The following is a 15,768-nucleotide window of genomic DNA, read 5'->3' as shown; positions in this document are numbered from 1 at the left end:
AAGCGTTGGATACCTAAAGAGTACTTGACCAAAACAAAGAGATGGCCAAAGCTTGGTTGGGGAGGTTCTTTCTTATCTGTTGTAACTCCAGAAGGGAGGGGGTAACTGCCTTTTCTGATAACAAACCAGCTGTTAAAAACCGGGTGGGCTATTGTTTCTTATCTCTGCTCAGTCTTCCACCGCTTCCCAAGCCAGCTGTTAAAACCAGATGGAGCAGTGTGTCTTATCTCTGTTCACTCTTCCACTACCCCCATGAGAATATCTTCTGTTAATGGACCATTAAAGCTCATCAATGGCAAAACAGATTTCATTATCCTATTGTGAGATGCTCTACCCAGGGAGAAGGCAAACCACTTCCATCTAGATAAAAAGGAGCCACAAGTGTCACCAGGCATACGGTGTTCCCACGGGACCCCCAAGGGAAGACTAGACCCATCTCTTGGATCCTTGGCTCCACAGGACCATCTCTGCTTCCAACAGGACCACACCTGCCGCTCCAGGAGGGCTGACTTTGGACTATTTCCAAGGCCCTGACCAACAGGGCATCGGGTTGTATTTCTGACTCTGTCAGGGTTTTCAAGGATTCTTTGTTTGTTTGCTTGCTTATTCTTTTGTACCACAACATTTTTTTTTTAATATCCCTAGTAAAGAACTGCTATACCTATTCCCAAAATCTTTGCCTAACAGCCTTTTAATTGCAAATTTATAATAATTTGAAAAGGGGGAAGGGGCAGTTTACATTCCAAGGGAGACTCCAATCTTCGTGGCAGGTATCCTGGCAGATACATCTATCCAAACCAAGATACACCATCAGTCTTCCCCAGCTGGCACTACCAGAAACAGCCAGCTTCCCAAAAAATGGACCATCTGCCTGTCCTTCACATGTGCCAGTGCATGCCACCACTCCTACTCCATGTCCAGAAGAACTCTCAAAAACACTCAGGGAGAGCATACGCAAAGCCAGCTCCTGAATTCCTGTAGCATCACCTCCTATCTGCTGGTTTGGTCCTGAAGTACTGAGACTGCTTTTTGTTTTCTTTGCTGAGCAGTGCATCACAGAAAGCACAGGCCAGCCCAGTACAGCTGCTTTTCACTCTAGTGAGAGGTTTTAAAAAAAATTATTGCTGTTTATCTTTGAAGGTGTTCTTTTAAAACTTTTCTACCTTGAATCAAGACACAAAGGTGCTGAATACACTGCTATAAGTACACTTATACAAGAATACTTGTAACACTGTTTAGAAAATATAACCTAGATCAAAAAATTTACTCCAATTATTGTTTCACTCCTGAAATGAAGTAGCTCCAAGCTGAAGCCTTGTGTTCACCAATTTTCAAAGCTTATGAAGTAAGAAAATGCTGGAAAATAAAACTGTTTTGTCTAACAAATCTGTTTGAAGTCACAGAAGTCAGCAGTGATTTACATTGTTGTTGAGATTATTTCTTGAAGCATGCATTGCCAAATCTACATTCCACAAGCACTGATATTTTAGGTTGTTTTCATGCAAAACAGCTTCTTTTGTTTCCCAAACCCAGACATTTCTACCAACTGCTGATCTTTCTATGTTCAACACAGACCTTTTAGTGATAAAGAGGAAAAACAAGAGTATTCTCATGCCCAGGACACAATGGAAAACAGCCCTACTGTACTCCAGTTCAAAATCTCTCCACTGCACTTCATAAAGACAAATTTTAATAAATTTACATTTATTGAAAATATCACATTAGCTTTTATTTTGCTCATTTGCCCCAGTGCACAATTAAGCTATTTAACATGTAAATTGTAATAACAGAACTGCAAGCAGCTTCATAAAATGAAAGACCATATACGCTTGTAACATGATCAGACTGTTTTTAATCTGGTGGATAAGGAACACTGGGGTGGAAGGGAATAATCTGTTTTAGGGTCCAATACACAACCTATCTTGTTTTGTTTCAACACACACATCTGTTATTAAAAGCCACTTTTTAGCAGTGTGACATGCACCTAAAAATTGACGACATGGGACATCAGCCATTAAATATACTATTTGTAGATGAGAATTCGTTAGGGATGGGAAAAGGATTAAAATAAGAAGAAAAGCACCAGGGCTCCACAGCCCTTCTAGAACAAAGTACTTTGCAGGGAGAGTGTAATGCCATTTGCCAGCTCTACTGCGCCATGCCGTGAGGACGAGCTTTTGGTCCATTTCCCGCATGTCTGCCGTAGAAATGCACTTCTTTGGGAAAGCAACCACCAGGGCTTGGCAAGTGCAGGGCTGCCTCACACCCCCAGCTTATTGGCCTGGGTGAGGACAACCTTGAGGACTGGCATGAAAGCAGAGGTCTCGCTGAAGTTGCTGGTGCTGACGATGTGTGTGTGGATGTTCAGTCCCTCCTGGTAGTTGCGGGTCTCGATGCTCTTCACGATGTTGTGCAAGCCACTAATGATGGTTGGGGAGAGCTGCAAGGAAGGCAGGCAAGGCAGGTCAGCACAAAGGAAAAACCAAAAAGAGAAATTCTGAGTGTGGCACTTGACCCTCAGGAAGGTGCAGCACTCAGTTCCTCTCTCTGGAGATAGCCATCTTCAGGGCTGCACCACACTGCCAACAGTCATGGGAAGTCTAACAATAGACTTCAAGCAGAATGGATCTTCTCTGCTACACCCTGCAAGCCTTCCCTGCCAGCCCCTGGGTGCAATTCCCTGGGGTGGAGACCTGCTGTGACAGATTCTTGGCAGCAGAAACACCTACTGAGCTTTTACACCTTTGGGTAAGGTTAATTGCTCAGCAAACATGCCTGACAACAAGAGGATTACATCATTCTAATCTTAAGGTACTAGGACATTTAAGCACAGTCCTTTATTCTGCCAAAGCCTCCTGGAAGGCTTTGGAAAAATTATCTTCAAAAAGGACTTGCACATCTGCCTTCCAGTGAAGTCAGTGAGCCTCCAACATCAAAGTCCCCTGGGATGTGTTTTGACTCCAGGCTGTGTGTCTCAGTTCCTGCCTGGAGCAGAGAAACTGTGCCTGCTACAAGGAACTCAACTCTGCTCTTTGGCTCAGCACCACCTCATAAAGCTCATAACACAACCCCCAAAACAACACTGTGAAGTCTGCACAGGCATGTGGGGCCAAGTACAGTAACTGGTTGTTTCCTAAGAGATCCATGCAAACTTCCAATAAATGGATTTGGAGCACACTTCCAAAGAAAAAGCGAGCATGTGCTACATACTGCAGAAGTAGCATTGCACCAATGAAGTCATTGGCCATACGTGATTGAGGGGTGTGGGGAAGGAAAACAGAACTTACTGTCTGTTCCCTAAGTTTGTCATACAGAAACTCCAGGCGTTTATTTGCATCATCCAGTTTCCTCTTGGTTTGCTGCAAGACAAATAAATACATCAAAGCCCAGCAATTTTAAGAACCCCAGACTGATGTGATATCATTACAAAGAGGTCCATGCAGCACATCAAATTCCTTCCTCAACAACATTTTCCTAACACATCATTTAGATTCTTTGTTGTGTACTCTTCTCCCCTGATTTTGCTAGGAAAGACCACATGACTTAGCTCTTCACGTGTAAACACTTAATTTGTCCACAGAAAATGGAAAACTGTAGAGGTGCATCCCAAAAGCCACTGGCCATTTGCAAACCCCACTGGCATATAGCTGATAAGAAAAGAGACAGAATTCTCAGTCACAGCACTGTTTTTTTTTTTTTTTCTATGGTTCACTGAAAAAGCATAATGATAACTGGATAAAATTCTTACTGGAATGAAGTATCCAGCAACATCAGTGAGAGCTTAAGGGCACACGCAAATTCTCCAGTTCTAAGTGTGTACAACTCAGTCATCATTTATGGCAGATCCCAATTATATTTTTCCTCATGTGAGTAAAGTAAAGCCAGCAGTTTGTCTGTAAGTTTTTAGTGTCAACAAAAAACCTAATAGCCTAACCCAATCTGTCCTTACAGACACTTTGTGCTTTCGTAACTTTTATAAAGTAAACCGCCCACTGATGTGCCTGGAATTACTTTGCCACCAAAGGCTCTTAAAATAACCCCAGTACATTTCACCTGGAGCTGCAGCTGCTGGAGAAATTAATTTTTATCCACTTTTTTTTTTCTTTAACAACATCTAAAATTGTCGATTTTACTCCAGAGTAATAAAACAGTAATAAAGCACCAAGGTTACAATTGCAGGAGCACAAAAAGCCTGCTGGTCAACAGCAGCAGAAATGGCATCAGTGCACAAAAGTACTGGAATTTCCTCCTAAATCAATCTGTGCATCAATCCATCTTCACTTAGCATAACTACCATTTTCCCTGGTAACTGGAAACATTTCTTTGGATTAAATAATTATCTGGAGAAAATAAAGCCTGTGGGAATGCTCTAGCTCAGGGGTGAAGACCAACTGCTGGCTGCTTGCTGTGCTGGAAATTAGGGAAAGCTATTCAGATGGCATAAAGGAGAACACAACACATGGACCTTGGGCCACATGTGAAAAACTCAGCAGTAGTTATGTCATCAAGGAACTGAGATATCGAAGGAAAAAGTACCTCAGCAGGAGCAGCTAAGAAACCCCCAGTCCTTCTTGACTGCCTAACTCTCAGATGCCTGACCACAGAGCATTTGTTTCAAAACCCATGAAAAGGTGCACCTGCTATTTTCATTTTACAGATGGTCAGCTAGGACAGAGAGGAATAAATTGTGTCTAGGGAACAGCAAGACATCTCTCCAGCCAAAGCAATTAGGTGGAAGCGCAAACTGATGTTCTCGCTCTAAAGTTCCCATTCCCATTTTCCCCTTTAGAATGTAATAGCTGAGCAGTGCCTGTATTTGCTCTGACAACAACTGATGTGTACAGTCAGGGTGGTGTCCCTTGTCTCCGAGGGCTGAATCACTTTCACTGCCTAAGAAAATCAGAGAGACTTAACAAGAAGCAAGCAAAATGTGTTGGCAGAGCAGAAAAGCAATCCCCAGGTGCAGATATGAGTGGAATGCTTTTGCCTTCTTTGTCTGTCTCGGGGAAGGGCACTTAGAGGAAGAAAAGGTCAAAGAGAATGCAGAATACACTATATACACAAACAAACACATACACACGTGTATGTGCGCTCTACAGCCTTTAAATAAAGGATTTTGAGCAACTGAGTGATACTGAACTGACAGGAGCATGAGTCTGTGCTGCTGACCAAGCAAATTCAGTGCACAAAGCCCTCTGCATGGCACCAGCACCACCTTTTAGCATGTGGCAGGCACGAGCTGAACAGTCAGCACCAGGGCTTTGTGGTGGCATGTGATTTACTGGCCATCAGAAATAAATGAGAGGCTTTGGGAGGGATGGCTCATTTACAAGGCTGCCATGGGAAATGTTTTTTTCCTATCCAGCTCCAGTGGTTGTGTTAAAGCTGTTAACCTTCCCTTTCCCAGGTACCTGTTGTTTCCCTTTGAAATGAGTTTGCTATCAGAAATCACAAGTCACAGATATCACCTACCGGATCAGAAGCAGACAGCAGGCACCTCTGGATGAGAGCTTCAAAGGTAGTCTTCAGAATAAGGTGCTCCTCAGGGATGGGCTTCTTGGTGATCTTCTCTGTTGGCAGTGCCTGCACATGCTGAGCAACAGAGAACAGGTGAGGCTTTTCCAGGTCACTGTGCCCACATGTTGTTTTCAGCTAAACCGAGTGGCATTATTACCTAGCTTGGCACAACTCCTATTTCTTCCCTGTGGGTGCGTGGAGGTGACTTTACAGCACCTGCTGTTGCTCCCTCTGGGAAGCTGTGAAAGTTGCAGAAGGAAGCAGCTTGTTTGCCCATACTGACTATAGGATTAGTGCCATCTAGGTGGAGATTACAAAATGCCAAATGCCAGCATGGTGCAAAGCCAGTGCCTAGAAACTCCACAGTGCACTTTACAGTTACAAGAAAAGCCTGGACAACAGGATCCTGCCTGGCAGGCTCTACTACAAACTATAAACAAACCCACACAATGCTGGGTCTACATTACCTGGATGGCATTGCCAATTGGGGCCCCTGGGGCCCCCTCCGTGCTGGGTTTGGAAACAGTGGGTGGCATGATGGATGGCCCCAGGGGCTGGGGAGCAGGCTGGAAGCCACCCTGCAGCCCCATCTGCCCCGCAGGGAGGTGTGGAGGCTGGAAGCTGGGTGCACTGCTGGGCGGGACTGGAGCCTGGGGCTGCTGCATCTGAGACTGCGGATCCGCCAGCGGGTTCATGATGGGGGAGGTAATGGGCACCGGGGGCAGGAAGTTGTCAGGGACCTGGGGAAAAAAGCAGGGCATTTATGTTGGTGTGGCTGCTGCAGGCACAGCACAACACCCAGCTCTTATAGACTTCCCAAACCACAGTAATTGGGGGTGCTGGATACAGAAATAACAGGGACAGAATTGCACTCTGGCTAACCAAACCCATCCCTCCGGCTGCACAGTAAGAACTGCCCTGGGGCAGCCCAGCCTGCCCCGGGACACAAGAGCTGAGTGCAGCCAACTCAAATCACAGCCACTCTCCCTCCTAATCAGAGGTTTGGCAGACCAGCACTATTAGAAGAGAAAACTAACCCACACCTACATCTATTCTTACTATTGGGTCATTATATTTAGACTTTTGTGTCTCACTTTCAAGGGTGTATTTTTGTCCATGCAGTACGTAGGTCACAGCCAGCAACATGCCCCAGTAAAGCTTCTGAAAGCCTTTCAAGTTTCTGGCACACAGGTCTGCACTAAGGCAGATTACCAGGGCATTTCAGATTCATCCTTGAGCATCTGCCAGTCTTGACACAGGGGTGTTTCACAAACATTTGGTAGAGGGAAGAAACAACAAAATGAGCTACTGGCCTCTGCTACACATGATGCAGGAATCAAAACAACAGAAAGGGCTTCCATGGGAATGTGCACATTTCTTTGGGTGGACATGGGAAAAAAAAAAAGAGAAGATTACAGAACCCTGAATGAATGATGCTAGAATTCAGCTAGTGGTTTGGGACGGGGAAAAAAAATCCCAATTCAGCAACAAAATCTATTATAAAGGAAATGAATCACAGCAATAAACTTTTGAGTGGTGAATAAGTTCTTAGTTAGGAGGAAAACAGCTGAAAATTATGGCTTGAAATGCCAGACATTTCTTCTATTTTATAATAGTCCATGTGGTGAGTCATTTTATAATATCCTAAACCACCCCTCAGACAGTGGACAGAAGGGAAACAAACATAGAAACACTAGTGACAGATTTGTTAAATACTCAACAGGGAATGCAACAAACACATTCCTCATTTAGAGGGAGCCAAGCCTTGGCTATGGCAGAAGTTGTGCCTGTGACACACACACATAGAAGTAGCAAAAAGTCTGTGTGCAGTAGGCTGTTTCTTGAGCTCTCTGCTCCAGCAGTTATTCTGACACTAAGAGTTCTCTATCCAGCCTCCAAAAGCTTCTTCACCTTGAACTGCAGAGACCAAAAGCCAAAGGGTAAGAAAGACTTCTGCCTTTGCCTTCACTCAGACCTTATCTTGCCTGCTCTAATGTTTTGTTCTCCCCACACTTTACATGCTCCAAGCTAACTCTTGCTTCCCAGGGTCAGAGAGTGGTGGATAACACTGACTGCTGTGGAGATACTCCTGGCTACAGCAGCACCAGGAGATGAAAAGGCTCATTCTGCTCCATGCCAAGTGTTCCCAGTTATCCTGCCCTGCTGCAATTTAAATCCATTTTGCAAAACTACATTATGGCCATCATGGAAATTGTCTTATTCTCAACAGATCTCTCAGGGTCAGACCCTTAATCAGGATAAATTGCTTTCAGCTCCAGCAATGCCAATAATCTATAACAATTTGCACAGCCTCCTCATTTTGCCTAAGTATCATCTCCTGCAAAACACTGCTGCTTTACTGCAGATGAAAACAGTTGGAAGTATTTGCTTCGAACCATGAACAATGTTGTTATTAACAACCACAACTTCAGCAAAACCCCCAGCTCTTGAGAGGCTTAGACATTTTGAGAGGGATAATGGATATTAGAGAGACATAAAGACCATTTCTGCCCATGAGATTCAGCTTTTGTTTGCCGCTAACCCTTCTCTTCTTTTCTCCTGCCAACAGGTTTCCCAGAAGCAGCTTAAACTATTGTTTTTCAGGTGAACAGCACTCAGTTGTGCTGAGGTAGGACTTGCTAGAGTACCTTCTTTTTCTTGGCAGCTCTGTTGAGGGTGGGAGGGTCATTCCAGCCATTCTGGGGCCCTGGGACAGAAAGAAAACAGAGACTGTAAGTACCTGGGTGGAGGGCAGTGATGCCTTAAGCTCAGCTGGGCCAGACCCATGCCATGGCTCTACTGGCAGAGCCTGCCCTGACCTGCCTGCTCCTCTGCCCTTCCCTGAGGGCCAGTGTTGCACACAGGTAAAGACCTTATACAAGAAAGGCCTTCTGATATCATGGCTTACACCTGTTAATTAGCTGGGTGCAGCTAGCCTGTTAAGTTCTCATGAGAAAGAATTATGAGAATAAAAACCAGTTTGCATAACAATCTATTCTTGTAAAAAAAAAAATAAGCTGCACTTGCAAAAACAAAAAGTCTCTCCCGGAAGAATCTGTGAAAAAAAAAAACTATCTAGAAATAAAGATGAATAGACATGTACAACAGCCATTACCAACCAATGAACTAAATTTCAATAATTTGTTAACAAATTAAATTCACACACAGTGCCTACTGATACCATATAAAAATGAACTATGTAAATAAAAATTCAGCTTTTCTGTATGAAAAAACAAAAGTCCCATCTGTTTAATTGCAACAGGCCAGAATATCTCCTGTGCCAGCTAGGAGACATCCTTGCCATCAGACCCTTTAGGCTCTGTGCTCACTGGGCAAGGTTTGGGATCTTGACCAACTGTTCTCAAGTTAATAACTTAATTATTAACTTTTTATTCTCTTGCAGGAAAAAAGAGCTTTGAGCTTTTGCCTTTGAAGAGGGCCTACCATGCCCAAGAAAGCTCTGCTACACAGACTGTGTATGTGAAGAGAGCTTATCCACAACACTTGTACATGGAGTTCCCCAGCAACACCACACAAAAAGAAGAGGCATAAGTGGCCTTAAGCATTTCAGGCCAGGTTCACCCAGTCACCTTGGAAACACAAAAGAGCCATAAACCCAGCTTTCTCCTGCCAGCTACAGCATGGCTTTGGGTGCTTTGCATCCCCAAATCAGAGCAGAGCTGCTTGAGCAAGATGGATTAATCTGGCTTTCTGTACCAGCGGTGATTTGTTTGAAACTGGAAGCACAGAGGATGTTTGAGCAGATTCACTCCAAGTCTGGGGTGTTGCTCTGCTCTCCCAAGAAAGCAAGCCCCCTGCAGCTGTGAGATTTGCACCCCAAGCTCCCATTAGTGCATTAGAGAGAGCTGCCCATCTCCTCCCATGGAACTGGGCCCACGGCATTCCATCCAGGCATTACTGCAGCCTCCCCGAGTAATCAGGATTTATTGCACAAAGCCACAAAGAGCCAACAAACCCAAATCCCTGCTCAATGGACTTTTTCACCACAGTGTTTTTCACTTAGCAGATGATGAATTTAGCTTAGCGCAGGTTAACATTACTGCAGAATTTGCTCAATTTATCTGAAATTTCATTTACTCCCATTTGCTTTTGTCCAGCAAGTTCCACATGCCGAGCATGTTAAAGGGGTAAATGAAAAACTATTTAAAACCCCCTTCACATGTGCTTTCTCTTTAACCAAAGGCAGTGCCATCTCCTGGCAGCCTCCTCTATTTCTCCCTATCCTGAAAATCCCAGAGTATTTCAGATATGGGGAGTCTAACTGATAGGAGTAGCATGTTACAAAAATCTCCCAGACTGTTACTGCTGTTAATTTCCTGGAATAATTTGCATTAAAAAAAGGAAAATATTTTAAAAGAATTTGTTTCTGTGGTTAAAAACTCCAGATATATTGTTATTGGTTTCAATTAAGGAATTAAAAATCGATTTGATTTAAGTCTAATTGGCAAACAGCATCACACTTAATGTTCTTTAAAGAACATTTGCATAATTGATGTCCATTCAATTAATTTCATGTAGTGGCTGTAATTATTTTCAGGTTAGGTGGTACCTAGTTCACCTGTGAAGGGAGAGGCCTGGTCTTGAGATGGTAGACTTTCTGCAGACAAAATGCAAAGATAACTAAAAAAAAAGAATTCTTCAAAAATAATAAAGCAGTTGGTCTTTAATTTTTGACCAGCAATTTAGTTTCACAACATGCACCAGCACAAAAAACCACCTAGCCTAATTACAATACCAGCTTGGAGACAAGTCATTTGTTCAAGCTCCCCATGGAACTGCTTTGGTCCACCTTCCCCCAAAACAAGCCTGTTGCTCTTCCCATGCAGTAAATTAGTGTTTCTAGTTGTTTATAACAAATGTTGCAGCGTTCTGGCCCTTTTTCTTATCTCTTCTGGTGTTCTCATTTTCTATTCCAGTGCAGCTGGCAGACCATTACTCTTAGCCACAACTCTCTCAACACCATTTTACCATTCCAGAAAGCTTTTCAAGAGATGCTTGAAGTACCTTGACCTTAAGGTGGATCTCCCAAGTATTTTCTCAAACCAAGGCACACTCTCAACTGCATGCAGCCCAGCAACATGAGTATGTTTGCACATCAACTTTACACTCACACAAAAAGACACACTGCCCACACAGACTGAGCAACAAACCCAAATGGCAAAATGTAGCCAATAAAGCCCCCACCATTCCAAAGAGGAAAGGAGCTTCGGGGATAACTCCTGTCCCTGGGGTTGGCCTGCTTCTACTTCTTGTGCAAACCTTTCCTTTAGCTCAGGACTGGTCTATTGCATTTTTAAACACCAAGTTGCTGAAAATTAGAACTCTTGAAAGTAGGTTCTAAGATCTGTCTCAAAACAGAGGAGTTGAAAATAAAATTAAATGTGGGCTTTTCTCACTCAGAGAAGTTTCAAGCACAGCTTAACATACTGATGTTATGTGCCTTTGCAAAAAAACAGAAAATATTTACAGAACTCCTCCTTTTTACATGTATCTTTAAATCCAAGCCAGTTCAAAGGTGAGGTGTTTTTCAAGAGTTCAGATTTGAGATATTTTTTTCCTTCCTCCCTTACTCCTGTCTTTAAATGAGTTTTAAATGACTCACAACTGGCAAAGTGAAGCATGATGTTCCCAGAGAAGATCATCACCACACACAAAAGCACACCACTTCATTGCCAGGATCAGCATCACTGCACCAGAACACTCAGTTACAGATGAGTTCTACTTCTGACTGTGGATCTCAGTGGTTCTACAGGATCTCATCCCAAAGCATCCCCCACTAGGCAGTGCAACTGCTCAGAAAATGTGTTGGTGGTTAAGCATATTAAGCATGTACAGTCATTGCAGCACTTAGAAAACAAGGGGGTTTTCATTCTTGTTGGTATGCTTTCTGAAAAGTGTAATCTAAACACTGGAAGAGAACAGTGTGTGCTCTTCAGACACACTTCATCTTTTTTCCATAGTTTTCCAGCTGCAATCATCACTTGTGTGTATCCATGAGCCATCCTGAGCTCAGCACCTCGCCCTGCCCTGCAGTCCACCTCTGCATTTCAGCCTAAGGCTGCAGAAATCAGAGAGGATGCCCAAGTTTGGGTTCCTGAAGGTCTGACACTCTGTACTAGTTACCCTGCTCATCACAGCTGCTGGGAAAACCAGAAGCAGCATCTCAGAAAGTTTGATAAAAAGCCTAATGTGAACAACTTCAACTCTGAAAAGAGCTTCACCAACTGAGCATGCCATGTGGACTCAGTCACAACACTGCAAGAAACTTTGCAAGTGGCAGATCTGAAGTGCTTGCCAGTGATGCAAGTTGGGTAGTAAAATGGGTAAGAAAGAACAATTTTCTTGTTCCTTTTATTTATTTGGAGGTGCAGAAGCTCTGCTGTCTGCATTATAATGTGCTGCTTTACATCTCAGGCCTGAACCCCACCCAACACCTCTCCCTCTGTCCAATTTAATAATTCCTTTGCCTTAGAGATTCAAGTTTGACATGCCCTGTAATGTGGGGTCAGGAGAGGTTACAGTACAGCACCTCCAAAACCAAAAAGGACATCAAATCTGGCTGCATGGTGGATGGAGAAAGCCTTTTCTCCCCTTGCAAGTCTGGGAGTCCTACACCAGTTCTATGTTTTGACATAGCAAAAGACCACTTTTCCCCCAAACACAAGGGGGCATGTGAGCTGCCAGCCTCAACACACCAACAGGAGCACCCAGTTATAGGATTCATGCTGCCAAAGGCAAAATTCCTTTTCTGCACTGCATCACTCCTCACAGACTTTAAAATAAGAGAGGCAACGACAGTGGACACATTAGGGTCTGTCAGCAGAGAAGACATGCCCAAAACATCCCTCAAATCTTGCCCAGTATTCCCTGTACCCTCTGCTTCCCAGATCTGCTCCTTGACTGTTCAGCTGGACCACCTGAATGTGAAGGATGTTCATGAGGTTTAGAAAAGGAGTGCTGAATCTTCCTGCACTGTGTGACATGCAAAGCTGCTGTTTCACAGGCTGCTAAGTGAAGGGCCAGGTTTGTTATGGCAGGCAAGGTCACTGTTCCCCAGCAGTGACACCCAGGCAGTCACAAGCAGATATGGAGCCCCACCTCAGCAAGTGCTCTCTCATCAAGCATGCTCCAACATGCTCCTAAGTGTCAGCCACACACACATGCTTTTAATTGACATTCAGGGAAGAGACACGTAAAAGCATTTCTAAATCACTTCTCATTATCTTTTAAGGCATTTGCAGCCACAGTAAATCCCATCACAGTAAGAGGTTAGGGACAAAACAATGAAAGAGCTGATGCCACGGGAAATGCTGTTTGAATTAAATATGCTGCCAATCCTGGGCTTAAAAGGCTGCTCAAGAACCTCAGGGACATGGCCAAATCACATCTGCAAAATCATTCTGCGAGAACTGGGATCATCCTGTCTGCGGCGATTAGGAAAACTTGCTCATTTTTGTACTTTGCTCTCTGACACTAATGCTAAAATTGAGCCATAACTCATCATACATGGCATACAAAAGGCTCATAACAAGCCTGTTGTAGCATCCTGTCTTGGGCAAGACAAAAGCTCTGTGACTATGGCAAGGTCTGGCTCACCAGAGAAAGGTGACTGCTCGAGCTGCTTAGTGCAGCCCTATCACAGATGCACACGGGTGATGACGTGGTTTAGAAATGCTTTGAAGTGATCTCTAAGCAAAAGCAAACTTTCTGCAGAGCATTCACAAGGTAAAAAGTGCATATTTAACTGAGTGGGTGAAGACCAAACCCCTCCCTCCTCCCTGCCTGCCCCCCTGTCCAAGCGCAGACCTGTTCTCTGGGATGCAGGAAGGTCACTGGTTGCAGGCAGAGTACCTGTTGGTCCAGTAGGTAATGCATAAGCCACAGAAGTTGCTGGAGGTCCTGGCCTGCCATGCTGAAAGGACGTGCCAGAAGGAGGAACAGGGAAGGAAGAGATGGGATTGAGGCTCGTTGGGGAGGGTTGAGGCTGCCCGGGGTACAGCGGGGAGGGCATGGAGTGGGCAGGGGCAGAGGGCAGGTAGGAAGGGGTGGTGTTAGGGGCAGGGCTGGGGTAAGGGGCTGAAGCAGAGGCAGCAATAGGCTGCTGAGGCTGATAGAGAGCTGGTCCCCCTGTTCCAGAGGAGTACTGCTGTGTGGCCTGATATGCTACAAACAGGGAGAAAAAACAGTCAGTCAGTGAGTTCGTAACAGAGCAGCAGGTTTCATCTGCCTCAGCTTCCTTCTTCGCTTGACTCTTCTCTCTTCATGCCCCTACCCCCTGAAACCACCTACCTGCCCAGCCAAATCCTGCCTCCCTCAACTCTGCCTGCACTTGTAGGACTGCTCAAATCCCCAGCCTGTCATTGGGAGCAGGGAGGCACAGAGAGGACAGCCTTGGCTCAAAGGACTGCTGCTCTCCCACAAACACCTCCCAGCCCAGAGCCACCATGCTGCTTGGGGTGGGGCTGGGACACATGGACACTGCTGTCTTCTGGACCACTGCAATCCTCACAAGGGCTCTCAGAGAAAGGAAAGCCCTGTCCCAGGTCTTCACAAAGGGAAAACTTAGCCCAAGGAAATGAATATAGACTTTGGAAGGGAATGTAAGCTCACAGTCTTTCTTTCACTGCAGGCCCTGCAGTCTAATGTCACTGCCTCTGCCCATCTATAGCCATTTTTCCTCCTTAATGCCAGTACTTTCAGTCCCTGCTTTGAGTCAGGGCTCTGCCCCCTTCTTCACTCACCTCTACTACTGCCCTCATTTCCTCATCCCATTTCCATGGAGCCCCAATGAGAAATGCATGGCTCAGCTGCACACGGAGAGCTGTGTCTCTCTTTACCAGGCCTGTGCTGCTTTCCCAGGACACAGACTTTGGAGTTGCCAACCCTAGCACAACCTTGGGCTAACTTGAGGAGTGAGTCTGAGCTGTGGGCAGACACCTCAGCAGAGGAGGAATGTTCGACAGAGAGTGTCTGATGTCTGGACCCCACCAAGAAATGACAACCTTCCAATGTGACCTCACCTTTCTCCCCTGCCCACAAGAACCACGGGACTGGCTTGGTCTGAACACTCCCAGCCACAAGGAGGGGATTGGTTATCCCTGAGTTAATGCTGCCCCAGTTAGGTGGGAGAGAGAGGGGGAAGCTGCTGTTACTCACTCTGTGGGTACGCTGGTCGTGTTCCTGCTTGTGAGTACATGCTGTAGTTGGAAGATGTGGCTTGCTGTGGTGGCATGCTGGGACCAACAGCACCTGGCATAATAAACCCTGGAGGAGGTGGGTTTTCCCCCTGTCAAAAAAATATTGCAGGAAAAATGGTTGGGAAAGACAGGATATAATCAGTAATGGTAATGCAGTGCTGAAGCAGAACTGCAGCAAAATGATGAGTTCATGTTTCAAGGCCTGAAACCATATTCCCTGGAAGAAGGGAATCACCAGCACAGGGGCAAATGCCTCCAACCACCCCAGTGCCTTAGAGTGCCCAGCACAGCACTGAAAGCACAGCTGGATGTGCAGTGACTTCAGCAGCAAGCAGAGCAGCACACACCTGCCTGCACAAGGAAGAGCTCCCTGCCAGTGCTGCCTGGTGCTCAGGCAGCCCGAGAGCACCCTGCCATCCTTCAACTAAACTGAAATGGTAACTCTGAAGCTTCTAATCTCCATGGAAAAGGGGGAAAGGAAAAATCATGCTACAAATATTCCAGTGTGGAACAAGGGTTGGGGAAATTCAGGTCACGCTGAGTTCCCACTCAAGACTTTCCAGTGCCACTCTTCTAGGCATTGGTGGAAAAAAGTAAGGAGATGCAGAGGAGTAAACCCAGAGCATACATGGGAGCTGCTCCTTCCATCTATCTGTACCAGACTGTGCCAAACACACAGACTACACCAGGGGACATATTGGGGTGGAGCAGAGGCTCAGAGAGGAATAATGAAGGTTATACCTGTGTGTCAGAGGGACAGCCTGCAGGAGGATGGCTGGGAAGGGCAGTAGGAGTTTTGTTACTCCAGGTAGTGACAGTAGGGGCAATTCTAACCTGAATCGAACAAAGAAATACCAATCATGGAAAACAAAACAATAAAAAAGTCTAAAGGGTTTCACAAAACAAGATGCAAAGAAAAGAACGCAAGAAGGTTTGCATGCTGGCACTTGTAACAGCCATAAAATCTCAGAGGAAGAAGGGAATCGCATTCAAGACAGACAAAAATCACTGTGCACTGGAGCCAAAGTGAATT

The 15,768-nt window shown here is 45.2% G+C and overlaps 1 protein-coding gene across 11 annotated transcripts in view; it reads right to left on the bottom strand.

Moving 5' to 3' along the window:
• Window positions 1–1,707: 1,707 nt before the first annotated feature.
• Window positions 1,708–15,768, bottom strand: part of SEC31A (SEC31 homolog A, COPII coat complex component) — a 39,547-nt gene continuing 25,486 nt past the window's right edge. For 2 of the 11 annotated variants that reach the window (XM_083861756.1, XM_083861759.1), the window contains exons 21-29: window positions 15,477–15,569; window positions 14,695–14,824; window positions 13,345–13,701; window positions 10,088–10,135; window positions 8,166–8,224; window positions 5,985–6,257; window positions 5,473–5,592; window positions 3,288–3,359; window positions 1,708–2,440 (exon numbers count right to left, since the gene is read on the bottom strand). In XM_083861756.1, the coding sequence (XP_083717882.1) occupies window positions 2,261–2,440; window positions 3,288–3,359; window positions 5,473–5,592; window positions 5,985–6,257; window positions 8,166–8,224; window positions 10,088–10,135; window positions 13,345–13,701; window positions 14,695–14,824; window positions 15,477–15,569 (1,332 nt within the window). In that variant the 3' untranslated portion in view covers window positions 1,708–2,260. The remainder of the gene's footprint in view (window positions 2,441–3,287; window positions 3,360–5,472; window positions 5,593–5,984; window positions 6,258–8,165; window positions 8,225–10,087; window positions 10,136–13,344; window positions 13,702–14,694; window positions 14,825–15,476; window positions 15,570–15,768) is intronic. The other 9 variants (XM_083861760.1, XM_083861761.1, XM_083861763.1 and 6 more) reach the window with 9 other exon arrangements.

This window comes from Zosterops lateralis (assembly GCF_965231275.1).
Source record: "Zosterops lateralis genome assembly, chromosome: 5".
Taxonomy (NCBI): domain Eukaryota; kingdom Metazoa; phylum Chordata; class Aves; order Passeriformes; family Zosteropidae; genus Zosterops; species Zosterops lateralis.
Note: the sequence above shows the minus strand (reverse complement) of the source record. Positions and strands in the feature narration are given on the sequence as shown.